This window comes from Eumetopias jubatus, unplaced genomic scaffold, assembly GCF_037043125.1.
Source record: "Eumetopias jubatus isolate StellerSeaLion01/CBP00866 unplaced genomic scaffold, mEumJub1_p1.0 scaffold_7, whole genome shotgun sequence".
Taxonomy (NCBI): domain Eukaryota; kingdom Metazoa; phylum Chordata; class Mammalia; order Carnivora; family Otariidae; genus Eumetopias; species Eumetopias jubatus.
The window spans coordinates 105578346-105605078 of record NW_028274813.1 but is presented as its reverse complement, the minus strand read 5'-3'; the positions used below and the strand labels follow the sequence as shown (position 1 = coordinate 105605078).

Here is a 26733-nt window from a genome sequence, read left to right as displayed (position 1 = left end):
CCTAAGCCAGGTTCCACCCAAGTGATTTCTGACTGATCACTATAGTCAGTTATGGTACCAATTCATCATGACATTAGGCAAGTCAGGTAACTTCTCCGAGCTTTCTGTCATCAGTGCTTTTCAGATTGCTCTGTGGACTTCCTGAGGTTATCCCTCCCGCAGGCTTCACCCCCAAGCAACCATTTTCACATGCTGAATTTAACGTTTTTACCATGCTATATATTTTTTCTGAACAAAGGACTTTATCATTAACAACTTGAAAACCTACCAGACTAAATGATCTTTAAACACAAGTTGTTAGGATTTTGATTTTAAATGTTTAATAGAAATACACAATGTTTTGCTTTCTCAGCAATAAAGGAGTTTATAACAATCACTAAGAATACAGGATTCTGCCACAAAGATGGAGCATATACTGCAAAGCTGATCTGTCCAAATAAACAAAATCAGGTGAAAACATCAGAAGTTAACACAAACAAGTGTTGACAGAAGTTAGACATGCAAGATACCCTCCAGTGCAATGAACTTGTAAAAAAAAAAAAAAAAAATCAGCCAGCCTATGCTAATCCGATGTTTTTAGGTCAAACCAAGTTTCCATATCGGGCTCAGAGAAATAGCGTAGCTCATGGTGTCTCCTTTCCCCCAAGAACAATAGGAATGGCAGAACAGAACTACCATGCTTTTAAATTCTTTTATACAAGCATTACTTCTAACACATATTTTACTTGGTTAACTTGGAATGTTTTAGAGGAAACAATATTTTTGACAATAGCCAAGCTTTACAATGTCTACATTTTTTCTCAGTTCCTCTGGGTGGGTTTCCCGCCAGGAAGCTTTTGTTAAGCTTCTCCCGCCAAAGTTCTCACTGTTTTCCCTCTCCGAGAGCAGACCAGTGAAACAACAGCAGAACAAAGGCAGGCGTTTCTGAGGTCAGTTCCGCCAGCCACTCTGACAGGTTTACAAGGAAATGGACTCGGCCAGCACAGAGGAAGAGAGCCGTTTTATGTATGCGCACAGCCTAGGCCTGGTCTGCAGACGTGTTTTGTGCACTTGTGGTTGCCGCAGGCCACACTCCAGCAGCTGTCTTACTGCCGGTTTGACCCTTCTGACACCTGTAGCCAGGTGGAACTCTTACAATCTCACGGTTTTCTAAACTAATGTTTCATCTTTCTTTAGTGTTGAAGGTCGTTCTGATTTAGCTAGAAATAAAGTAAGTGACCATGGTGTTCCAAGGTTCTGACTGGTTTCTCCCAAAACCATTCTGTGCCTCCTCAATGTGCACACAGGTAAGCACTGCCGTGACAGGTGGTGGTAGAAACCAAAAGATGCTCAGAGGTACTAGGTGTTCTCTTAGCCTCACTCAGACTCAGAAATGTTCTATCAGTGCCACCCCACTTAACAAACAACCCCTTGGGTACAGAATGTATAAGGTCCTGCCTAAATCACTTTCACAGCCTCCTGCAGAGGCAACAGTGCTTTTTTTTCCCCGAGCCAACAGCTGAAATAAACAGTGCCAACTATAAGAATGGCTGGTACCTGGTAGGGTTAGGGCACTGAAGCAGGACCTCTGGCCCGTGTGAGAGCAACTGGACAAGGAGTGCGTGGGGTAGGGCTGAGTCTCTTGCTGTCGTTAATGGAATACACGAGAACAAACCTGTCATCAGATATCAGGAATCCACGTCATGCAAGTACTACGCTAAGATAATTCTGTAAATTCAGGAATGTTACTGGGGGGAAAGGGAATATAGCCTCACTGAGAATTTAATCATTTAACTTTAAAAAGCTTTTACATCAGTACAAGAAGGTAAAACTGTAAGAATTATAGATTAGGCTCAAACTGGCAAGATGTCATCTAAATCTTAGTGGATCTTTTTCTTTTTTTGTCCATAGCGCCGCCTGCGCTGTTTATAAAGGTGACGGAAATTTACGTACAACCCTGAAAAAGAAAAAAGCCAATGAGAAAAGGCAATCTTTGTTTCTAACCAGAAGCTCTTGGGGCAGGGACAGTCTCTAGATGGCTGCTTATCCCTAGCCCACAGCACTGTGCTTCCTGCAGGGTGCTGGGGAATTAAACTCTGACCAAGTTCTCATCGATGTACTAGAGACCACTCGCTTTTCTCCCCAGTCGGTTTACTGTTTTGTTTTATCCCATATTCTAATGTGAAAATTTTCAAACATACAAAAGAGTAAAATACTGTACAGTGAACCAACACTTAGATCTAAACTTTTTTTATTATCTTCACTTTGTCACCTGCTCATTCCCATCTCATTTTTGATGTATTTCACTGTAAGTTGCAGACATCAGTATACTTCACCCCTAAACATTTCATTAATTAGAGTTCGGTTTTTCCTTTGTTCTTTTAAGGCAAGATTTACATAAAATGAAGATCCTCCAGCCTCAGTCGAGACTGCAGAAACTGCAGCCCCTGCCGGACTGACAGCCTGACTGAAACCTCAGGGGGGATTCTGAGGCACCCAGCTAGGCTGCTTTCTGTGAGATAGTAAGCATCTGTTGTCTTAAGCTACTAATACACTATCTGTTGTCATATCCTGTTGCTAGAAGACCAGACAGCCATACTTATTTAGGGCTACCTGAAGATTTTTGTGAACTACGAGAGAGAGAAATATGTAAATTATATTAAAATGCGTTAGAACTAGGGACACCTGGGTGGCTCAGTTGGTGAAGCGTCTGCCTTCGGCTCAGGTCATAATCCCAGGGTCCTGGGACCGAGCCCCACATCGGACTCTGCTCAGCAGGGCAGCCTGCTTCTCCCTCTCCCTCTGCTGCTCCCTCTCCCTCTGCTGCTCCCCCTGCTTGTGCTCTCTCACTCTCTCTCTACCAAATAAATAAAATCTTTTTTAAAAAATGCATTAGAACTTTATCTAAACAGTCTTTATGATTAGGGAGGCTTTATTTGCAATAATTAGGTTTACTTCTTCTAGTTCTTAGTTTTTATGAATTAAGGCAAAGATTTGTGATTTTTATGTAAATTAATATATAAGCTGGTTTTACAGGAGTAGTGGGGCAGGGGGGGCTTTCCTATTATTAGGTAGAAGCTTTATGACATCTCTTGGCTGCTCAGAGGCCTTGACTGCCTTCTTCCTTCCTTGCTGCCAGTGGTATTACCTCCTCTGTAAACTTTGGATAAGGAACGTATCACTGAAATTAGTAAAATTAAAATGCTCTTTTTTCTACTAGAGCTTCTTATATATTGTTCTAAACATGAAATATGGTGAATTCCCAGTGACCAAGAGCACACCAAGAAGACAACTCAACCACTGGTGATTTGGAAGAAATACATAGCATTTTCTCCTCATGGGCCTGTTGTACAAAATAATGTTTCTCTAACTCTAAACTACTCTTCCGGAAATAAAAATCCTAATAAAGGCTTTGAAAGCTTTGAATCATTTAACTCTACCCTCTTAGAAGTGACAGGAAAAAGTCTATTACAGAGCCAATACTTACCTAAAAATAATATTATAAGATAAATCTGAAGAAAAAAGGAAAATCTAACTTTGATTTTCACTGGATATGGCAACGTGAAACTGAATCTTCCTGTTTCGTTGAATACTGGAATGGACTGGATCACTGAGACAGCTAAAAGCAGAAACAAGAACCTGTCAGAAGCAAATGAAATACAGTGCCATCTAGTGAGAGAAGCTTCTACCCCCCACAATGTCAGTTCTGGGTGCGCCGAAAATGGTTCCCTCCCCTTAGTACACAGGCCTCATGCCTGTTCTAGTTCTCCCCCTAGTTTTCATAAGCAATGAGCCTCCAAGCTGACAAGGAGAAGATGAATGAGGAACATTCATCTTGACAGCACTGAGCTTTAGTTCTCTACTCTATTAAATGGAGAGAAAACTCCCTACCTGACTCACTCACTAGGTGTCTGTCAGAATTAAATGAAGTCATTGATACGAACCTGGCTTTGGAAAAATTCTAAATACCATATAAATAGGAGCATGCAATACATGAACGCACAGCTTCCAAACCTCACAAAAACGAGCTACTTCCCTGGAATAGTCTGGGTACCAAGAGTATTATGGAAGGAAGCCACTAGAAAGAAAGTTAAAAAGTCTAACACCTGTATATCAGACTAAGGCTGGCAGGGGAAGGAAGAAAGCTTTGGCCTATCAGCTTAGCTATCCTTTGGAACTAAGCTTATAAAACCTAGTGTTCTTGAAAGTACCTTCTGCCAAACATCCCAGAGGATACAAGGGAATCCACACAGTGTAACGAAGCCATGTGAGCACCTTCCAATCCATGTCAATGCAGGAAAGCATGTAGAAGGGGTACCTATTGGAAATAAGGAATTCGGATGTGAAAAGCCACTTCAGGTCCTGAATGCAACCCTAGAACATCAAGAAATAGAATTTCACAACTAGCCACACATGGCTTCTTCAGAACAGAATGATAATCCTGGGCTATCTACCCACGAACTCCCAACACATTCTTCCCCCAATTTTCAATGGATGTGAACTCTCTTTGATGGTAGACTAAGTTTAGGTCCTAAAGGAACCCTCTTTGGAATAGTTCAATATATGGAATGAATGCTCAAAGCTCTTTGCCTTTAATACTAGTTCTGATCTATGTTCTAAGTAGGTAAGGATGACAGACACCTTGACAATTTATCTCCAGATAAGTGAATGTTATCAAAGTAAACAGGGCGCCTGGGTGGCTCAGTTGGTTAAGTGTCTGACTCTTGATTTCAGCTCAGGTCATGATCTCGGGGTCATGAGATCAAGCCCTGCGTTGGGCTCCATGCTGGGCGTGGAGCCTGCTTAAGATTCTCTCTCTGTGCCCTTCCCCTGCTCTCTCTCTCAAAAACAAAACAAAACAAATTCCAAAATTAAAGTATACAAAAGACCCCTAATCTAGAATCAGACATACTCTATTTAAATAAAGAGGTAACACAAAAAAGAAATTTTTCTTCCCAGAGTTAACATTAAGCACTTATAATCTCTTTCACCTTTGTATTAATATACTATGGGATTCAGACCACAGTTCAAACACAATCTAGGGCTGCTACTGTCTCTTCTCCCTTTCAGCTATTAACTTTGCCAAAATATCCCCAGACCTAGAGCTGAGGAGTCAATCTGCAAAACCCCTGCTCCACCTGACCAAAAAAGAAATGGAATATGTATGGTCCGGTAGAGAAGAGTACCTCTACTTTAATTGGATCTTTTTTTTTTAAGATATTTCTTCTATTGACAACTGAGAGTGGCAGAATCAGATAAGAGGTTGATTCAAACTTGAGTAATCTTGTAGAAGATTTATTTCTTATCATTCCTTCTAGAAGGTTGGTCTTTCCAAGTTCGATCCAGCCTGACTACTCCTTCAATCTCATGTTTCTTCCCCTTTCAAAATTTTTCCATGCAGATAAGTCCTCTTTCCGACAAGACGGCAAAATCCTGCAGGGTAAGATGGGTCTTTTCACTTCTCTGCACCTCTCGGCTCCCTCGGCTCCCCAGTGCCCAGGCTGATACTATGATCCAATGACTGCTTTAAAAAAACATGCCTCACCTTTGCAGAACACACGGATGCAGCTAGAGCTCTCCACACACAGAACCTTAATCTCAAACCAAATGAGACTCTGAATAAAACTCCCTCCAGAAGAGAGCTGCTCCAGAGAAAGGAGAAGCACTCAAACCACCATGCTGGCATTTCTACCCACCTGAAAATTTCAATTGCGCTCCACGAATAAAACACAAAGAAAACCACAGCTTTGTTTTGCATTTCTTCCATGGTGCCAAAGATGATAAACAAAATGAAATTTCTTCCACAAAGCTATTAAAAGAACCCAAAAGAGAGGAAAAAGTTTAAAAATATATTCTACAAAAACTATACAAATGTGTTACCTGAAACCTAGCCCCACTAAATTCAGGGTAAATAGAAAAAGACTGAGGGGCACCTGGCTGGCTCAGTCAGTGGAGCCTGCGAGCCTTGATGTCGGAGTCGTGAGTTCAAGCCCCACATTGTGGGTAGAGATTACTTTAAAAAATTAAAAAATAATAAAATCTTAAAAAAAGAAGAAAAAAAAAAAAAGACTGATCTCAGCAAGTTTAAACCTCTGTTCCAGTTTTGGAACAAGTTACGGTTACCCAAACCAGTCTTTCTGAATAGACTGTGTATATGTGTGTAAATAGGTCATCACGAATAGCGTATTTTCAAAAACACTCACACACATTCAAACATAGCGTAAAGAGTACTGACGAATGAACATTTGTGTCTGCATAACCCAAGTTAAGAACCAGAACATTACCAGTGTGGCAGCCGCCCACAAGTAACTATCTTGTGTTAACCATTCCATTGCTTCTCTTTATAGGCTTCCTGCTTATGTACCTATTTCTAAATAGTATACTGTTGCACTTTGCCTGTTTTTAAACTTTCTGAAATACAACTTATTTTTATTCTGTAATTTGTTTCTTACTCCATGTTATGCTGCTGAGCTGCAGTCCCATGCCCCACTCCAGGAGGCTCCGCTCACACTGCATTCTCCATGAATGGCCCTCCCTGGAGCTGTGCAATATGAGACTACTGAACCCCTCCCTTCCATCATGCCCTAGAAATTCTAGCCTCATGCTTATCTGCCCTAGTCCTTGACATACAAAAAGTATTATTCCACATTAGTGGGTCCCTCACTATCCTCTTATTTTTTAGACTGAACAAAACAGCCTCTCTCCAAGAACAGAAAACCCAGGAGTAACAAGACTATTGTATTAACACCCTTTACCATACAACAGATACTATCAGAATGCCAGGGCTGGTATACCAGAAAAGGGTAGAATTATCAAAACAGAACTCCAGAAGAGACCAAGCAGCAATCCCTATTGCCCCCTGAGTCTGGGGGTGGGGGGGGAGTATTTAATAGTATATAATCACAGAGTTAGAAAATAGGGCAAGGAAGTTAAAAGATTTTGATGCCCCGTTCCTGATAGCAATCTTCCAAATATTAGGAAACAACATAGATGTATCAAGAGAGGGGGGTATCCCCACACCAGTCAAAAGAGTCCCCTTCATATATGGAAGAAAGTCCAAAGTGAAAAGACCTCCTAGGATTGCATCACCTTCACCTACCCAAGTTGGGAGGAGACCAAGCACATCTTTACATCAGAAGATTGTGGGTAAGTTTTTCTGCTCCTGCTTGAGAAGCAAGTTTCCCTGGTTTTAAAGCCCTTTTTATAACTTTGTGATTTCATGAAGATACCATAAACAACCAAACCAGACCTGAAATGGCAAAAGTCTACTTTGGAAACTATCCCTGGGCTTCAAGTTTTCCTTTTTCAGATAAAACAGTGCTATTCCCGTGCAAAAAGAGATTCTTACTCATTGTGACTTCCCAGCAAATTGTGGCGTACCTAGTAACTACTGACATCTGAGGTCAACTGTTCAGTACCTGGATAAGAGAAGGCGTCACTGGTGACTTAATGACACCAATTGCTGCATTGACAGTTTCCACAACTGACAGCATCTGGCAGAAATACATCATGTCGGCCAAGGTGTGGAATGTGTCATAGAAGGACTCTATGGGACAAATACACATTAAGGGTAAATCAAATGGCAAATTCCAACAGAATCATTTCTCAAACTATGTACCTACTTGCATGCAAGGAATTTAAGGAAAAGTATAATCAGCCACCCAGATTCAAATTTACTATCCAAACTAAGCTGGAGGGGAACAGGCCTGTGAGGTCTTGAATAGGAAACTCTACTGATTATGTATGTCCTCATTTTAAAAGGCAAAGTAAAGGGGGCGCCTGGATGGCTCAGTCGGTGAAGCGTCTGCCTTTGGCTCAGGTCATGATCCCAGGGTCCTGGGATCGAGTCCCGCATTGGGCTTCTTGCTCAGCGGAGAGCCTGCTTCTCCCTCTCCCTCTGCTACTCTGCCTGCTTATGCTCTCTCTCTCTCAAATAAATAAAATCTTTTTTAAAAAATTAAAAATAAACATCAGTTGAATAAAAGAGGCTCTTGCAAAAAAACTTAAAGAAACCCTCTAATATTTTTGCAGAAATAATCCACTTTACAATCCTGCTACAAAGTCAAATGTGAAATGAAGAATGGTATATAGCATTATTATGTAATTTTGCCAGAAAAATTCCAATAATTTAGTTCAAAATTGGACTAATTCTTTTCTTAGAAGAATTAATGCAAACTTACATTTACAATTTAAATTTTGCTACATATAAATTAAAAAACTTATTCTTATAACTTTAAATCTCCCTTTTCAAGACAAAATCCAAACCAAATCTTTTTGCCACCACTTACAATGAAATTCTGGTGTCCGTTTTAAGGGGATTCACTTTAAGGTGGCGTTTCTCCTGGATAAATCTTTGAAAAATGAGGACCTCCCATTTGGAAAACACAAAGCTGTGACTTAAGATTTGGCACATGGTGAACAAAAATGAGATCTTGTGGCTTTGCTCTGATTTTACATCTTTGTTTCAATTCAGGAATAGAAATCTAATATGACAGTTACAAAGAATTTTAAACAAAATTGTAAGAATTTTGTTTTCAATTTTTTTATTCTTATGTTAATCATCATATATTACATCATTAGTTTTTGATGTAGTGTTCCATGATTCATTGTTTGTGCGTAACACCCAGTGCTCCATGCAGAACGTGCCCTCTTTAATACCCATCACCAGGCTAACCCATCCCGCTACCCCCTCCCCTCTAGAACCCTCAGTTTGTTTTTCAGAGTCCATTGTCTCTCATGGTTCGTCTCCTCCTCTGATTTACTCCCCCCCTTCATTCTTCCCCTCCTGCTATCTTCTTCTTTTTCTTTTTTCTTAACATATCTTGCATTATTTGTTTCAGAAGTACAGATCTGTGATTCGACAGTCTTGCACAATTCACAGCGCTCACCATAGCACATACCCTACCCAATGTCTATCACCCAGCCACCCCATCCCTCCCATCCCCCACCACTCCAGCAACCCTCAGTTTGTTTCCTGAGATTAAGAATTCCTCATATCAGTGAGGTCATATGATACATGTCTTTCTCTGATTGACTTATTTCACTCAGCATAACACCCTCCAGTTCCATCCACATCGTTGCAAATGGCAAGATCTCATTCCTTTTGATGGCTGCATAATATTCCATTGTGTATATATACCACCCCTTCTTTATCCATTCGTCTGTCGACGGACATCTTGGCTCTTTCCACAGTTTGGCTATTATGGACATTGCTGCTATAAACATTGGGGTGCACATACCCCTTCGGATCCCTACATTTGTATCTTTGGGGTAAATACCCAGTAGTGCAATTGTTGGATCGTATGGTAGCTCTATTTTCAACTGTTTGAGGAACCTCCATACTGTTTTCCAGAGTGGCTGCACCAGCTTGCATTCCCACCAACAGTGTAGGAGGGTTCCCCTTTCTCCACATCCCCGCCAACATCTGTCGTTTCCTGACTTGTTAATTTTAGCCATTCTGACTGGTGTGAGGTGGTATCTCATTGAGGTTTTGATTTGGATTTCCCTGATGCCGAGTGATGTTGAGCACTTTTTCATGCGTCTGTTGGCCATTTGGATGTCTTCTTTAGAAAAATGTCTGTTCACATCTTCTGCCCATTTCTTGATTGGATTATTTGTTCTTTCAGTGTTGAGTTTGATTAAGTTCTTTATAGATTTTGGATACTAGCCCTTTATCTGATATGTCATTTGCAAATATTTTCTCCCATTCTGTCGGTTGTCTTTTGGTTTTTGTGGACTGTTTCTTTTGCTGTGCAAAAGCTTTTTATCTTGATGAAATCCCAATAGTTCATTTTTGCCCTTGCTTCCCTTGCCTTTGGTGATGTTTCTAGGAAGAAGTTGCTGCGGCTGAGGTCGAAGAGGTTGCTACCTGTGTTCTCCTTTAGGATTTTGATGGACTCCTGTCTCACGTTTAGGTCTTTCAACCATTTGGAGTCTATTGTTGTGTGTGGTGTAAGGAAATGGTCCAGTTTCATTCTTCTGCATGTGGCTGTCCAATTTTCCCAACACCGTTTGTTGAAGAGACTGTCTTTTTGCCATCGGACATTCTTTCCTGCTTTGTCAAAGATAAGTTGACCATAGAGTTGAGGGTCCATTTCTGGGCTCTCAATTCTGTTACACTGATCTATGTGTCTGTTTTTGTGCCAGTACCGTACTGTCTTTATGATGACAGCTTTGTAATAGAGCTGGAAGTCCGGAATTGTGATGCCGCCAGCTTTGCTTTTCTTTTTCAACATTCCTCTGGCTATTCGGGGTCTCTTCTGGTTCCATACAAATTTTAGGATGATTTGTTCCATTTCTTTGAAAAAAGTGGGTGGTATTTTGATGGGGATTGCATTGAATCTGTAGATTGCTCTAGGTAGCATTGACATCTTCACAATGTTGGTTCTCCCAATCCATGAGCATGGAACGTTTTTCCATTTCTTTGTGTCTTCTTCAATTTCTTTCATGGGTATTTTATAGTTTTCTGAGTACAGATCCTTTGCCTCTTTGGTTACATTTATTCCTAGGTATCTTATGGTTTTGGGTGCAATTGTAAATGGGATCGACTTCTTGATTTGTCTCTCTTCTATCTTGCTGTTGGTGTATAGGAATGCCACTGATTTCTGTGCATTGATTTTATATCCTGCTACTTTACTGAATTCCTGTATGAGTTCTAGCAGTTTTGGGGTGGAGTCTTTGGGGTTTTCCAGATACAGTATCATATCATCTGCAAAGAGTGAGAGTTTGACTTCCTCTTTGCCGATTTGGATGCCTTTGATTTCTTTTTGTTGTCTGATTGCTGTGGCTAGGACTTCTAATACTATGTTGAATAGCAGTGGTGATAGTGGACATCCCTGCCGCATTCCTGACCTTAGGGGAAAAGCTCTCAGCTTTTCCCCATTGAGAATGATATTGGCTGTAGGTTTTTCATAGATGGATTTTATGATATTGAGGTATGTACCCTCTATGCCTATACTCTGAAGAGTTTTGATCAAGAAAGGATGCTGTACTTTGTCAAATGCTTTTTCTGCATCTATTGAGAGGATCATATGATTCTTGTTCTTTCTTTTGTTAATGTATTGTATCACGTTGATTAATTTGCGGATGTTGAACCAGCCTTGCAGCCCAGGGATAAATCCCACTTGGTCATGGTGAATAATCCTTTTAATGTACTGTTGGATCCTATTGGCTAGTATTTTGGTGAGAATTTTTGCATCCATGTTCATCAAGGATATTGATAATTCTCCTTTTCGATGGGGTCTTTGTCTGGTTTTGGGATCAAGGTAATGGTGGCCTCATAAAATGCATTTGGAAGTTTTCCTTCCATTTCTATTTTTTGGAACAGTTTCAGGAGAATAGGTATTCATTCTTCTTTAAATGTCTGATAGAATTCCCCTGGGAAGCCATCTGGCCCTGGGCTTTTGTTTCTTGGGAGATTTTTGATGACTGCTTCAATTTCCTTAGTGGCTATAGGTCTGTTCAGATTTTCTATTTCTTCCTGGTTCAATTTTGGTAGTTGATACATCTCTAGGAATGCACCCATTTCTTCCAGGTTATCTAATTTGCTGGCATAGAGTTGCTCATAATATGTTCTTATAATTGTTTGTATTTCTTTGGTGTTGGTTGTGATCTCTCCTCTTTCATTCATGATTTTGTTGATTTGGGTCATTTTTCTTTTTGATAAGTCTGGCCAGGGGTTTATCAATCTTGTTAATTCTTTCAAAGAACCAGCTCCTAGTTTCGTGGATCTGTTCTACTCTTCTTTTGGTTTCTAGTTCATTGATTTCTGCCCTGATCTTTATGATTTCTCTTCTCCTGCAGGGTTTAGGCTTTATTTGCTGTTCTTTCTCCAGCTCCTTTAGGTGTAGGGTTAGGTTGTGTATTTGAGACCTTTCTTGTTTCTTGAGAAAGGCTTGTATTGCTATATACTTTCCTCTCAGGACTGCCTTTGCTGTATCCCAAAGATTTTGAACAGTTGTGTTTTCATTTTCATTGGTTTCCATGAATTTTTTTAATTCTTCTTTAATTTCCTGGTTGACCCATTCATTCTTTAGTAGGATGCTCTTTAGCCTCCGTGTATTTGAGCTCTTTCCGACTTTCCTCTTGTGATTGAGTTCTAGTTTCAAAGCATTGTGGTCTGAAAATATGCAGGGAATGATCCCAATCTTTTGGTACCGGTTGAGACCTGATTTGTGACCTAGGATGTGATCAATTCTGGAGAATATTCCATGGGCACTAGAGAAGAATGTGTATTCCGTTGCTTTGGGATGGAATGTTCTGAATATTTCTGTGAAGTCCATTTGGTCCAGTGTGTCGTTTAAAGTCTTTATTTCCTTGTTGATCTTTTGCTTAGATGATCTGTCCATTTCAGTCAGGGGGGTGTTAAAGTGCCCCACTATTACTGTATTGTTGTCAATGTGTTTCTTCGCTTTTGTTATTAATTGCCTTATATAATTGGCTGCTCCCACATTAGGGGCATAGATATTTACAATTGTTAGATATTTACAATTGTTAGATCTTCTTGTTGGATAGACCCTTTAAGTAGGACATAGTGTCCTTCCTCATCTCTTATTACAGTCTTTGGTTTAAAATCTAATTTGTCTAAGGATTGCCACCCCAGCTTTCTTTTGGTGTCCATTAGCATGGTAAATGGTTTTTCACCCCCTCACTTTCAATCTGGAGGTGACTTTGGGTCTAAAATGAGTCTCTTGCAGACAGCATATTGATGGGTCTTGTTTTTTAATCCAATCTGATAGCCTGTGTCTTTTGATTGGGGCATTTAGCCCATTTACATTCAGGGTAACTATTGAAAGGTATGAATTTAGTGCCATTGTATTGCCTGTAAGGTGACTGTTACTGTATATTGTCTGTGTTCCTTTCTGATCTATGCTGCTTTTAGGCTCTCTCTTTCCTTAGAGGACCCCTTTCAATATTTCTTGGAGGGCTGGTTTCATGTTTGCAAATTCCTTTAGTTTTTGTTTGTTCTGGAAGCTTTTTATCTCTCCTTCTATTTTCAATGACAGCCTAGCTGGACATAGTATTCTTGGCTGCATATTTTTCTCGTTTAGTGCTCTGAAGATATCTTGCCAGTCCTTTCTGGCCTGCCAGGTCTCTGTGGATAGGTCTGTTGCCAATCTAATCTTGCTACCATTGTAGGTTACATATCTCTTCTCCCGAGCTGCTTTCAGGATTTTCTCTTTGTCTCTGAGACTCGTAAGTTTTACTATTAGATGTCGGGGTGTTGACCTATTATTATTGATTTTGAGAGGGGTTCTCTGGGCCTCCTGGATTTTGATGCCTGTTTCCTTCCTCACATTAGGGAAGTTCTCTGCTATTATTTGCTCCAATATACCTTCTGCCCCTCTCTCTCTTTCTTCTTCTTCTGGGATCCCAATTATTCTAATGTTGTTTCATCGTATCGCTCATCTCTCAAATTCTGCCCTCGTGATCCTGTAGTTGTTTCTCTCTTTCTCAGCCTCTTTATTTTCCATCATTTGGTCTTCTATTATCACTGATTCTCTCTTCTGCCTCATTTATCCTAGCAGTTACTGCCCCCATTTTTGATTGCACCTCATCAATAGCCTTTTTGATTTCGACTTGGTTAGATTTTAGTTCTTTTATTTCTCCAGAAAGGGTTTCTCTAATAACTTCCACGCTTTTTTCAAGCCCAGCTAGTATCTTTAAAGTCATGATTCTGAACTCTAGGTCCGATATCGTACTAATGTCCGTATTGAGTAGGTCCCTGGCTGACGGTACTACCTTTTGTTCTTTTTGCTGAGGTGATTTTTTTCGTCTTGTCATTTTGTCCAGAGGAGAATAGATGAATGAGAGAACAAAATGCTAACAGGTTAACAACGTCCCCAGCAAATATACTGTATACAAATCAGAAAAGACCTGAAACCAGGGGAAAAGAAAGGGAAAGAAAAAAGAAAGAGAAAAAAAAAGAAAAAAAAAGATAAAAACAAAAACAGAATGATACAAAAAAAGCAGAATATGATCAAATATGATCAGGCTAGTGCATAGATCAGTGCCACACACTAGATTTTGGGCGTATTTTGGTCTGTTAGAAAAAAGTGCCTCCTAAAATTTTAAAGGAAGAAAGACATATATGTACAAAATAAGGGTTGATACAATGAAGGGATGGAAGATGACTGTAAAGATGAAAATTATAAAAGATTTTTAAAAGGAATTGATAAGTTGTTTGAAAAAAGAAAGAAGATTTAAAAAAAAAAGAAAAAAGGGAGAGAATGTGATCAGGCAGGAGACTAGAACAAAGCCATACACTAGTGATTTAGGGTATATTTTGATCTGTTAGAAGAAACTGTATCTCAAAATTTTAAAGAGAGAACAACTTACATATATATGCCAAAAATAAGGGTAACTACTATGAAGGGATAAAATATGACTCTAAAAATGAAAAATAAAAAATGTTTTTTTAAAAAAGGGATTGATAAGATGTTGGTTGAAAAAGGGAAAAAGAAAAATTTTTTAAAAAGTTAAAAAAAATTAACTTTGATGAACGAATGAATCATGGTAAAAAAAAAGCCATGAATTCTATGTGCAGTATTCCCCTAGCGCTGGAGTTCTCCCGTTCTCCTTGATCGGTAAACTTGGTCTTGGCTTGCTGGCTGTTCGTGCTGATCTTCTGGGGGAGGGGCCTGTTGCCGTGGTTTCCAAATGTCTTTGCCGGAGGCTGAATTGCCCCGCCCTCGTCGGTCCGGGCTAAGCCAGCTGCTCGGGTTTGCTCTCAGGAGTTTTTGTTCCCTGCAAGCTCTAGGTACAGCTTTGGAGGACCAGGACAAAAATGGTGGCCTCCCAATCTCCACCCGGAGGAGCTGAGAACTCGGGGCCCGCTCCTCAGTGCGCCCCCAGAGAAAAGCAGTCACTCCCGTCTCCCTGGTCTCTGGCCGCACTCTGTGCTCACCCGGCCTGTGACCGAGCGTTTCTATCTCTGGCCCCCGACCCCGTGTGGAGTCTCCAAACCCAGCAGATCCCTGCGGTGCAGTCCCGCGCCGCTCCTCCTGGGGGAGGAAGGGGAGTCTTCCCGGCTCTGCCGCTTGTTGGGTCCCTGCTGGAGGAGCAGTGGCCCGACTGGGCCGCAGATCACAGTTTATGGCAACCCCGAGCTGAGAGCCCGAGCCTCGGCTCTGTCTCTGCAGCCGGCTTCCCCGCTCCGATACCTGGGAGCTCTGCCGCACTCAGGCACCCCCGGTCTCTCTGTGACCCCGAGGGTCCTGAGTCCACACTGTCCCGCGAGGGTTCCACCCCCCGCTTAGCCACTGGAGCGACGTCCCTCCGCGGAGCCGACTTCTCAAAGTTCCGATTTTGTGCTCCGCGGCTCTAGCACTTGCCAGAAGCGGCGGACGGAGGCCCCCTCCCCCGCCGTCTGTCCTCCCGAATATCGCCTCGGATTCACTTCTCCGCACGCCCTACCTTCCAGTAAGTGGTCGCTTCTCTGTTCAGAGAGTTGTTGCTACTCTCCTCTTTGATCTCCTGTTGAGTTCGTAGGTGTTCAGAATGGTTTGATCCCTATTCAGCTGAATTCCTGAGACCAGATGAAATCCAGGTCTCCTGCTCCTTCACCATCTTGCCAAGAATTTGTTTTTAAAACAAGACAAAAAACGGTGTACACAGTAGGATTACAATGTTTAACTATAGGAGAAAAACTAAAAGGAAATGTACAGCTATATATATATATATTTTTTTTTTTTTACAGATTTTATTTATTTGTGAGAGACAGAGATAGCAAGAGTGAGCATGAGCAAGGAGGACAGGGAGTAATGGGTTCCCGGCTGAGCAGGGAGCCCAATGCGGGGCTCGATCCCAGGACCCTGGGATCGCGACCCAAGCCAAAGGCAGATGCTTAACGAATGAGCCACCCAGGCGCCCCAATGTACAGTTATATTAATAGCGGTGGACAATGACTTATCCACCTCCCCTTCTCTCCCCCTACACCTCCACCACCCTGCTTTCCCCCACTTTCCAAACTGGCTTAAATCAGCACATTTACTTTTATGATTTGAAAACAAAAAAACTATTTTAAGTAGTAAAAGGCACTCATATGTTAATGGGATGTGGGATACTACCAATAGTGGTAGTACAATACAGCGTACCCTTTTGGGCAGGATACATGAAATCCTTAAAAACAATTTGCCATTAATCTCACAATTCCGTATCAGTAATTGTTCGCTGTTCCTAAGGAAGTTTGATCGATTGGAAGGATATACATACACCAAGGTGCCAAGGATCTGTTGCTCTCATAGATGGGATTACAGGAGAGTCTTTTGTTTTATTTAAGTCTTTATTTTCTGATTTTTCTGTGATTAACATGTTTTTATAATTAGAAAAAAATTTTAATTTTATTTTTCAAAAAGAGTATTCCTAAATAGAGAGCTAGGTAAGCTCAAACAATTTCTCCATAAGCCCAAGAGTTTGCTAGTGTTTCCTTAGCATAAGAAGTTTAGCAAGTACATGTTTACATGAAAAACCAAGCACAGGTGGGGATTCGCCATTTACCAACACCCTTCATTCAAAAGGAGAAAACTGCAAAGGGCAAACTGGGTGCCAGGCGCCAGGTCCTTACCACGTCTCTTGAAGCCTGATAAGTGAAGAATTAAACCAGCAGCTCCATTCCAGAAGGTGGTTAGTAAGAGGTTGAGAGCCAAAATAGAAATGACAAAATCCAAGCTGCTTAAACACATGACCCAGATAACTTAGGAGCTTTTGGACTAGATCACCTAATGGCTTGCAGGCTTGCATGGGAACACAGAGAATCCAACAATGTTAAATTAAATGATAGGTACCTGCGTGTCCCTATTCATTCCATGGGACTTGTGATCAATCCACAGAAAATCCCAGGTCTGAGACTTGCCTTCTTTTTTCAAGTAACTCATCTGTAGACCTTTGGTCACGTGAGACTCTAAGACACTAGGCATTTGCAAAGTTCTTTATTAGCCTGCTGCTGTGCTTTGCAGAATTCTAAGGTGTTAAGAAGGCTGGAAAAACAGCATGCACTTCTTTGAAATGACTTTAGAGCTAATGACAATTCACCTACTACAAACCTCAGATGGGAAAATTTAGAACTAAAAAATAAAATAGATTATAGGATTTTTTCCTTTTTTAAAATAGAGCTTATATTTTCCACTATACTTGTATTTTTCCTATTGTACAAAATAAGGACAAATTTTTAAATTATCCACATCCAAACCATTTTCAAATGGTGCATTCCTTCCGATCTTTTGCATGTATTGGTTCAGTTTTTTCCCCATTTTATATGATGTGATGAAACTGGAAGAACAAATTTATCTTACTTTTTTAGCCTATCATAAGTATTTCTCCATGTTACTATAAACTCTTTAAAGATTTTATATCTGCTTCACAACATTCCACTGAACAAATATTCTAAAGCCAGCCCTCGTTGATGGGCATCTAGGTAGCTTCTAACTTGTCACTAATATAAAGGATGCCACAATGTGTACCTTTTGAAAAAGCTTTTTTGGTAGTTTCAGTGATTTCTTTAGAACATACTTCCAGAAGTTAAATAACCAGGTTCAAGGATATGAACAGTTAGGTGTCTTGATGAGCTTTGCCAAATGATTTTCCAAGAGTTGTTGTGCTCATACACCCTCCCTGTAGCCACTGGTCTGTCTACTTTAGCGTATGTCCTCTTGAAATAGCTATCTTTTTTTAACATGGCAAAACTGACAAAAATCATACTTTTGTTTTCTTCATCATTATTGAGTTAAACATTTTTTCTGTATATAATTGGGTTTACTACCTCTTAGGAACTCCCTGCACATGACTTCTGTTTATCTATTCCATGGAGTCACTATGTTTTTAGATCAATTTGTAACCAATTCTTTATGTGTAATCAACTCCTGCTAGTGTTTGTTGCAATTTTCCACCAAACCTCCATCCCCATGCTACTAACCTCAATATACTTTTAATCTTGAGTGTTGTCTTAGCTGGGATATTTTTAGATACACAGGAATTTAGATACTTTATGTAGTCAAATATATTGACCTTATTCTTTATGATTTCTTCTTTTAAGCTTAGAAAGTCCTAACCTTCCACATGAAATTTTTATAAACATTTACTTGTATCTTGTTATGTTTTAAATTTCTGATATAGGACTCTTAAATCCTTTGGGGGAATTTATTTTTGTACACAGTGTGAGGAAAAGAGTCAGAGATTCCTTGCCTTCCTCATGCACCCAAACCTAACCAATTTTCCGTGGAAACATTGTTAGAATTCCCATCCGATAAAAAAGTACTGGATATGGGCGCCTGGGTGGCTCAGTTGGTTGAGCGACTGCCTTCGGCTCGGGTCATGATCCCAGAGTCCTGGGATCGAGTCCCGCATCGGGCTCCCGGCTCAGCGGGGAGCCTGCTTCTCCCTCTGACCCTTTCCCCTCTCATGCTGTTTCTCTCTCTCTCTCTCAAATAAATAAATAAAATCTTTAAAAAAAAAAAAGTACTGGATATTTCCCTTTCCACTGATTCAGGATTCCTTTTATATCATACATATAATTGGGAGATTTATACATATAATGTAAGGGCTATTTCTGGACCACCTAATCTGCTCTATTGATATTCTATTCTTATGCTATATTATTTTAATTATCATTCTTTCATATCAGTCAGAGAAAGTACTCTCTCATTACCCTTTCTTCCCCCAAATTTTATTACCTATTTATTGTTCATAATACAATTATGTATGTGTTATGTATGTATGTATTATGTTCGGAATACTTTAGAACACATTCTCAAAAATTTTCCATTGTCATTTACTTGTTGCCAAAATTCTGTTAAATATACAAATTAATTTAAAAAAACATACAAATTAATTTATCAAGAACGAGTATCTTTATGATAGTCTTTTCATTCAGCTTTGGAACAGTCCATTTGAGAATCTACTTAGTCTCCCAAAGGGCGCAATCCCTTTTGGATTTGCATTAACTCTGGCACTGGAAGTACCACACAAGTTTATCTGGTCACAAATGAACTCCATGTAGTAAGCAGAAAAAGGAATGCCAGCCCACGGTGGGCCTCTGGCCAGCCGTGTGAATGTGGGACCAGTTCTAAGCCTGTTTCCTCACCTGTTAAATGGACACAATCTCCAGCCTGCTTGTTTCACAAGGCCAAGGGAACTCAGAGACATGGAAGTACGATGAAAGGCCTGAGTGCTACACAAACGTGGAGGGTTATTATTAATACCAAAGGCAGGGTACTACTGACACCTTTGGTGGGTAGTAGGCCAAACTACTGACAAAAGAAAATCAGTGTTGGGGAGCCTGGGTGGCTCAGTCGGTTAAGCATCTGCCTTAGGCTCAGGTCATGATCCCAGGGGCCTGGGATCGAGCCCTGCATCATGCTCTCTGTTCAGCAGGGAACCTGCTTTCCCCCTCCCTCTGCTGCTCCCCCTGCTTGTGCTCTCCTGCTCTCTCTGTCAAATAAATAAACAAAAAATCTTTAAAAAAAAAAAAAAAAAGAAATGTTAGTGTTGAAATTTTGTGCTTGCCTTTTCCCAAAATAAAGAACCGCACAGTCATGTTGACAAAGATCCAGGAGAATCCCAAGAACTGCACGAGATTATACATGAACAGGTATCCTTTCTTCAAGCTTGTAAGAGCTGAAAAGCAAAGCAAGACAGGAAACTGTTACAAGCAGAGCTGCAATAGAGGGGTGGGGGACAGACCTGGTTGACCTCAACCCCTCTCTCCCATGGGGTGCCCTGAGCTCCCAAACAGATATCTGGCCCAAATCTGCATCAGCCTGGGCTCCTAGGCCCAAAGAGAAAGGGGTAAGGTGAAGTTATGGTCACTGCACTCCAAGGTGTTTCTTTAGCAGTCTTTCCCCTCACAGCCTTGAAGGGTAAGTGTACAGATATCATAAACCCAAGGCGAAAAATTACTCCTGGCTAAGAATGACTGACCATCTTAGGAGGCATTAAACAAGGGAAATAAAGCTACACTCTTCTTCCGCTATTGTCATTTTCATATAATCTACAGTTTCTTCTTTCCCACAATTTTTTAAGATCATGTAGGTCAAACTAGCTCAAAGAAATAGAAACATAAAAAAAAATTACGATATTTGATCATATATGCATCCAACCAAGGATCAACTGAACACCCACAAAGTGTGAGGTACTGAGGGACACTAGTAGGATTCGAAGATGTCAAGACTTGACGTCACCCTCAAAGAATTTACAATCTGAAAGCCGTAGTACAAGAGAGAGAGTAACAGGTTGCGTCTTTTGACACCCTCAAGGTGAGAAAACAACACTCGTCTGGGGAAGTGGGAAGCAGGCAAGTCTGCAGAGATGACATGGTGCCTTCCCTGTACTTTGGAAGAGATGGCTAGAATGAGAACACAACTGAAGAAGGAAAAGCCTGAGAGGCAGGAGGATAAGGAATTGTTCATTTTGTCTGCAGCATAAGGCTTGTGAAGACACAGCCAATTACAGAGTTAAGGAAGGAGTAAGGAGCTTAGAGTCATGGTTGAGTCCAAGGAGTGGGGCAAAGGAAAGGATAATTCTCAAGAGAAGAGCTATGGAACTCAGATCTTGCTGCTCCATATTTATTCCACGGCAACAGATATTCTGCATGTAACCCTCGGCGGATGCTCAAATGATCACACTAAATAGGGTGGTCAATCAAAAGCAACCTAGTCCTAAGGAGTCAAGAGTCAGGCTTCTTGCAACACTGAACTAAAATTTTTTCTTCAAAACTACAAAAATGTATTAGACTTCGCCATCCTCAAGAACTTATTTCATTAGGAAACTTCATGAACTGAGATAAAACAGTAAAAGCATTATCTAATGTCCTAAAAATCCATATATAAAAATTTTTACATTTTTTAAGTTTATCCCTCTAAACCCCCCTCCAAAATTAACTTAAATTTCAAATAATTTTAAAGCTCAAAATTAATTTTATAATCTCAAATCTTTATTCTTCACCTTCATTAATCTTCTCCCCTTCTTTGTTTTTCTTAAAGGAATATTCCTCTACATTAGTGGTTATTCAAATCTTTTTCTAAAGCAATGAAACCTCCTCTTCAAAATGAACTTTGTTCAGAACCTAACACATAAAACACAAGCAGAACTTCTCTGGTTGAAGTGGACCTGCTTGCTTGGCCTGTCCCTCCAAAGCAACCCTGGGAACCCCTGGGGACCATGGGACGTAGTTTGAAAACAGCCACTCTAAAACTTTCCCCTTCCTTACTTACGGCATGCCACATAAGTATCCCTAAAACTTGAAAATATATGGACACACGAGAAACCTTGATTTTATTTTGCTTTTCCGCATGCATTTCTGCGTGGTCTGCCCCCTGGAACGGATGCTCTGAGAGAGCAAGTGCTCTGATGAACACACTGGCTCTACCCCTCAAGGGCCTGCTACAATGCTTCCCCCCAGCAGGAAGTGAACGGCTGCTGCATCTCATCTGTGTCGCCCAGAACACAATACACTTACAGAACTTCTTGCTTCTCAGCGGTTAGACAGAGACAAACAGGAATAGAGTTTCTGAGGTTGAGAACCACACTTATCTGGGAGAAAAACACCAGGCTGGAGGAAGTGTAGCCTTGGACCTACGTGGTGTTTCCACGTGTCTAGGCAGGGCCTGCTGCCACTGACATTGGGCCAGTCCAGGAAACTACAGTTCTTCCCTTCTGCTAGACCAGCTTTGGTGCCCTCAGATGATGTTAGGCTCCAAACAGAAGGGAAACATTAAAAGGAAGGCTTCTGATGTGGGTGTGCACAGAGTAAGCCCTGGACATGAAGGAGTCCTCATCACCTCACACACACCATATTAGCTCTCCTACCACATCCCTCCCCTCCATACCCCTATCTCAATTGTTAGTTAACTGGTAACTACCACAGAAGCAGCAGGGCAACTTACTTTCAGGGGAGCCTTGGCTTTCAATTCTTAGTTTATTTAGGCGTTCTTCTTCCTAGAATTTGGACAGAAGTTTTCCAAGAACACAGGTTAGAATTCCCAGATGCTTGCAAAAGTCCACATGCTGAATAAGTGATCTGAATCCCTCAAAGCCACCTCCTCCAACTGTGTTCACACCTCACTGGAGCAAATGTCCTAGCTCGTGCCTGACATCCTCAGCCTGACTCCTCCTTACTGGGTAGGACCAGCATCACAGAATGCTCATCCAGTGCTCACAGAATTCAACCAATCAGCTGGCTTCCAAACTACAAAGTGGAGAGTCTTAGAATCTTGGAGCTGGAAAAGACCCCCAGAAGATGTGCCATGGTCATAGAAACAAAACAGAATTTTAGGGCAGGAAATAGATCGCTGTTTTATATTTTTTTAAGACTTCTAGATTTTTAGTATAATTTTTCCAGAAGCTAAAATCATGTCTCCAACATCAGTAAGAACTCACATTAGGTCAACATAGATACAGATGGTTACAGACAGAAATATTTATAGGTATAGGTAGTATATGAATGGGCTAGTCTGCACACGTAATAGTTCCTCATTGTGTCACCTGAGAGGATCTAGAAGCAATATCTAGAGCCCAGATCTTGGTTTCCATTACTATTCCCCAATAAAAAGAACAGAGCTCCTTGAAGAATGGCTGACTCTAGGGCTGGAGCAGGGAATACATAACATAAGCCTGGAGCAGCTTATAATGCCAGAAATTAAGGATGTCCAAAAAAAAAAAAAAAAAAGCCCCACAATGACAGAGCTTTGTCAAAAGGACACAAGAGCCAACTGAAAGAGCTTCCAATGGCCAAAGCTGGGACAACATGAACAACAAAATAAATAACATACAAGTCACATAGTATTGTATTATAAACCAAATTATAAAACAAACATTCATCAGTCCATACGGATATAAATAAATGACTGAATAAAGACATGGAAGAGAACAGACAAATCTCCCATACAGAAGAGTTCCAAATAAAGTACATAGATACTCCGCAGTAAGGATGGGAAGCGTAACTCCCCACTCCTTAAGCATGGGCTAGACGTAGTGACTTCCGTCCAAAAAGTACACAGTAAAGAAAGGGGGCGGGGAGAGTAACATTACAATGGAGAAACCGGATAAACATTGCCTCAGCCAGATGATCAAGATTAGTATAAACAGTGATAAGTCGTGCTGACCGTATATACCCTTGATGTGACACAGCAAGAATGAAACCCCGAAATCCCATCACCCTCTCTAAATCATGAGAAAAACATCCAACAAACCCCTGCTGAGGGACAGTCTACAAAACATATGACCAGTACTTTTGTAAAATGTTTCCAGGGGAGCCTGGGTGGCTCAGTCGTTAAGCATCTGCCTTCGGCTCAGGTCATGATCCCAGGGTCCTGGGGTCAAGTCCCACATCAGGCTCTCTGCTCAGTGGGGAGTCCGCTTCTCCCTCACTCTCTCTCCCTCTGCCCCTCCCCCTGCACGTGCCCTCTCGCTCACACGGGCACTCTCTATCAAATAAGTAAATGAAATCTTAAAAACAAACAAAAAAAACATGTTTCCAGGTCTTTAACTGAATTTGCAATTTTGTCCTTATTTTATCAGACCCAGATAGGTATCTGAGGTGGCCCAAATAACTTCCAAATAAGTTGTGTTCCTTACGATTTGTCTCGATCCTACGGTCCTTACTCACCTTGGCTCTGAGCTCCATTTCTGCATCAGACTCGTCCAGCCAGCGGTCAAAGTCAGGGGCCAAAAATAGTGGGCGCTTCTCCTGCTTAGTGAGTCTCTCCCACCACTGACTCACCTTCTTCTGTACTGTAATGTTTACCTGCCTCTGGGTCAGTTTGTAAACCGGCTAGAAGAGAAAGTGAGAAGGTGAGAACGCCCTCTCCTTCCCGTCCCTGACTCCTTCCCCTGCTCCGAGCCAGTGTGGCTACGCACAGAAGCCGCACAGCATGCTCCTTCCCCTTCCTTCTCAGTTCCTACAAGGAGTGATGCAAAGAGAACCTCCAGACCAAGGGCTGGTAGAGCAAAGCACTGGTAAGAATGGCACTGTCTTTCTCTGATCGTCCAGTGAAGGACAGAGGAGGAAATCAAGATAAGAAAGGCATATAGTTCTGGTTCTAGATGAACCTCCTGCCAGATCTCTACCATGCATGGCATGACATCCAGTCACTCTCTCAGTACATCCTCACCTTCCAAATCTCCTTCCCATGAAGATGACGGAATTAGAATGGTCAACAGTCCCTGGCATAACAAGCCCTTGTTTTAAGAAGGTCTATTCAGGGCTGGAACTTACTGGATCAGTTACAGCTCTATCACAAAGGCTAGAACAACCTCCCAGCTAAACTCAAATTCTCAAGAGGCTGTTCCAGTTCCTTATTCCTATACATGGCCTCTTCCTTTGCCTCTAAAGCAAGACCCACAACAGGTTCTCTACCCCTCAAACCACTGCTGACTATTAAACCAACCAAAACAACTGAGCCCTCCTGCACAGAGAGATCAATATGCTCAAGCCCTGGGAGATAAAAGTGTAATTCCAGAACCCAAAATACACCTTCTGTTAGATTCTCTCTTCCTGTCAGAAGAGCTTCCCTCAAGCTCTGAGAGAAAGGAAACTTCAAGGATATTTCCCAATTCTTTCTAAAGGTTGGCAATGTCCACCTTTTCTGATTTCTACTGCCCCGAAGCCAAGTCACATGAAAACAAGTGCTTGGCGTAGGCTTCACCTAACTTATGTAACTCTGCTCCCTGCCAGTGCCACACTCCTCTGTCTTCCCTAACACCAGACAGTATCAGAGCTGGAAAGGCCCCTAAGGATTTCGTAGTCCAACCCTTCATTTCACACATGAGGAAACTCACTCACGGAAGTGAAGAGACTTGTTCACACCGCTACGCTAGTAAATGGCAGAGCCCAGATTCACCTCAGGCTCTCTGTCTTCCCCACTCCTCTACAGCTAGAATCAGGACTCAGTTCCCAACAAAAGAACTATATTCTTTGGTTTTTATCTTTTTTTCCCCCCACAACCCCTATCCCCCTATTTCACTAAACTACTCGTATGTATTTCCTGAAACGGAAAGGGAAGTGAGAAAAGAAAGGACATACCTCTGGTTTCACAAGGTCTAAGAACTCCAAGTGAAATTCATAGACGTTGTCTCCTTTGGCACCATGTCCCTGAGCTATAAAGAAAGAAATGTGGATTAAAGTGAACTGGCAGAGCAAGGCCATCCTAAAGCTTGGTGCAGTTCTCTTGGAAGTATACAAACAGTAATGGGTCCTGCCCAAATCAGTGGGGGCTTGTGAGCAGAGCTACTCAGACAGCTATAGATAAGCTGAATCCCGGACAAAAGCTTATCTCCATACGTCCTTCTGATGATCAATTCCAGAATATTTACTTCATCTTCCAATGTGGCCTTGATAATAACCAAGTACAAGTAATAGGCAGGAAAAAGAATACCGAAAGCGAAGCCAAAGGTATCACAGAGCTATAAATGTAACTTTCAACATTTACTTTGGCACTGAATCCAGGGCAGAGAAATATCAGGTAGGTGTACTATCTTGACTGCAGCTAAGGAAAGTTGCAGGGTATACGGAAATGCTGGACTGTCTCAAAGAAAGCTCTGAATCTAGCACCTCCCAACCAGGGACAGAAAATGAAGAAGCTGACTTCTCCTTTAACACATCCTGAATGGAACGAAAAAGAGAAATATAATTTCCTCCATTCGTTCCTAAGAGAGGATAAATGATCTGGGAGTAAAGTCCCTGGGTTGACCATTACGCCATTCCTGTGCTTTGACATGGCTCCCTCCCCCAAAACAAACAGGTGCCACGCCGCCAAGGTGCCAAGGTCTGCTGTACATCCCTTCCCCTCTAACTCTCTGACTTGCCCAGGTTCCCTCCTGGGATTCTCTTTCCTCATCTGGCCACATGTGGTATAATTTGCCTAATATTTGCTACAGGTGGCTATTGTTCTCCAAGACCATAAATTCCTTAAGGTCGAGCAGTCCATAGTCTCCCAGTGGCAAAGTATACTTCCATCATTTAACTTCCTTTCAAATGTATTAACACCCAAAAAATCTGAGCTGCTACCACAACAGCTCTCGTCTTGAAAAGCAGATACAAAAGCCAGGCTGCACATTCATGCAAGCATATGAAGGTAGATGGAATCTCCAGTAAAGCAGAAACTCGTCAATATCCCATATTCCCCAGCCACTTACTAATGACACTCCAAGTAACTAGAACAAAGAGAGAGTAGGGAGAATCCCACCCCCTGGGTGACAAGGAATCCGGACCTACCCTCTCAGGCACAGCAGCGTAGCTGCTGACAAACCGAGGAAAAAGAAGACGGAGGCAGATTCACAGAATCAAAAAGACTGTCAGGGCTGCAAAGGCTTTAGGTATCATCTAGAATGCCATGTTTCTTAAACTGGCCTGTGAGTGTAGCATCAGAGGGCTGTAAAGTCTCATTAAGAAAATTTCTATTTTTTTGTTTTGATTGTAATCTTAAAAAAAGTGTATTCTGGATCATCTAGATGGCTACCTTATAATTAAATACTGACATGCAAGTATAGAGGTCGTATTCCCAAGGGCAATGGAGCCAAATGTCATTTAAAGTGACCATATTTTGGGGCGCCTGGGTGGCTCAGTCGTTGAGCGTCTGTCTTCAGCTCAGGTCATGGTCCCAGGGTCCTGGGATCGAGCCCCGCATCGGGCTCCCTGCTCCACGGGAAACCCGCTTCTCCCTCTCCCACTCCCCCTGCTTGTGTTCCCTCTTTCGCTGTGTCTCTCTCTGTCAAATAAATAAATAAAATCTTTAAAAAATAGATAAATAAATAAAGTGACCA

At 41.4% G+C, this 26733-nt stretch overlaps 2 protein-coding genes across 3 annotated transcripts in view; one reads left to right on the top strand and one right to left on the bottom strand.

Moving 5' to 3' along the window:
• INTS14 (integrator complex subunit 14) overlaps nucleotides 1-3408 on the top strand; it is a 34263-nt gene extending 30855 nt beyond the window's left edge. Inside the window, exons 13-14 of one of the 2 annotated variants that reach the window (XR_003608616.2) lie at nucleotides 2366-2501; nucleotides 3200-3394. The gene's annotated coding sequence lies outside the window, so the exon portion shown is untranslated. Of the gene's footprint in view, nucleotides 1-2365 lie in introns of both variants that reach the window. The other variant, XM_028100148.2, reaches the window with a different exon arrangement.
• Nucleotides 295-26733, bottom strand: part of HACD3 (3-hydroxyacyl-CoA dehydratase 3) — a 46846-nt gene continuing 20407 nt past the window's right edge. The window contains exons 3-11 of the mRNA XM_028100151.2: nucleotides 24995-25068; nucleotides 23579-23743; nucleotides 21858-21909; nucleotides 19480-19590; nucleotides 7398-7525; nucleotides 5676-5788; nucleotides 4191-4297; nucleotides 3467-3598; nucleotides 295-1936 (exon numbers count right to left, since the gene is read on the bottom strand). Of these exons, the coding sequence (XP_027955952.1) occupies nucleotides 1860-1936; nucleotides 3467-3598; nucleotides 4191-4297; nucleotides 5676-5788; nucleotides 7398-7525; nucleotides 19480-19590; nucleotides 21858-21909; nucleotides 23579-23743; nucleotides 24995-25068 (959 nt within the window). The 3' untranslated portion in view covers nucleotides 295-1859. The remainder of the gene's footprint in view (nucleotides 1937-3466; nucleotides 3599-4190; nucleotides 4298-5675; nucleotides 5789-7397; nucleotides 7526-19479; nucleotides 19591-21857; nucleotides 21910-23578; nucleotides 23744-24994; nucleotides 25069-26733) is intronic.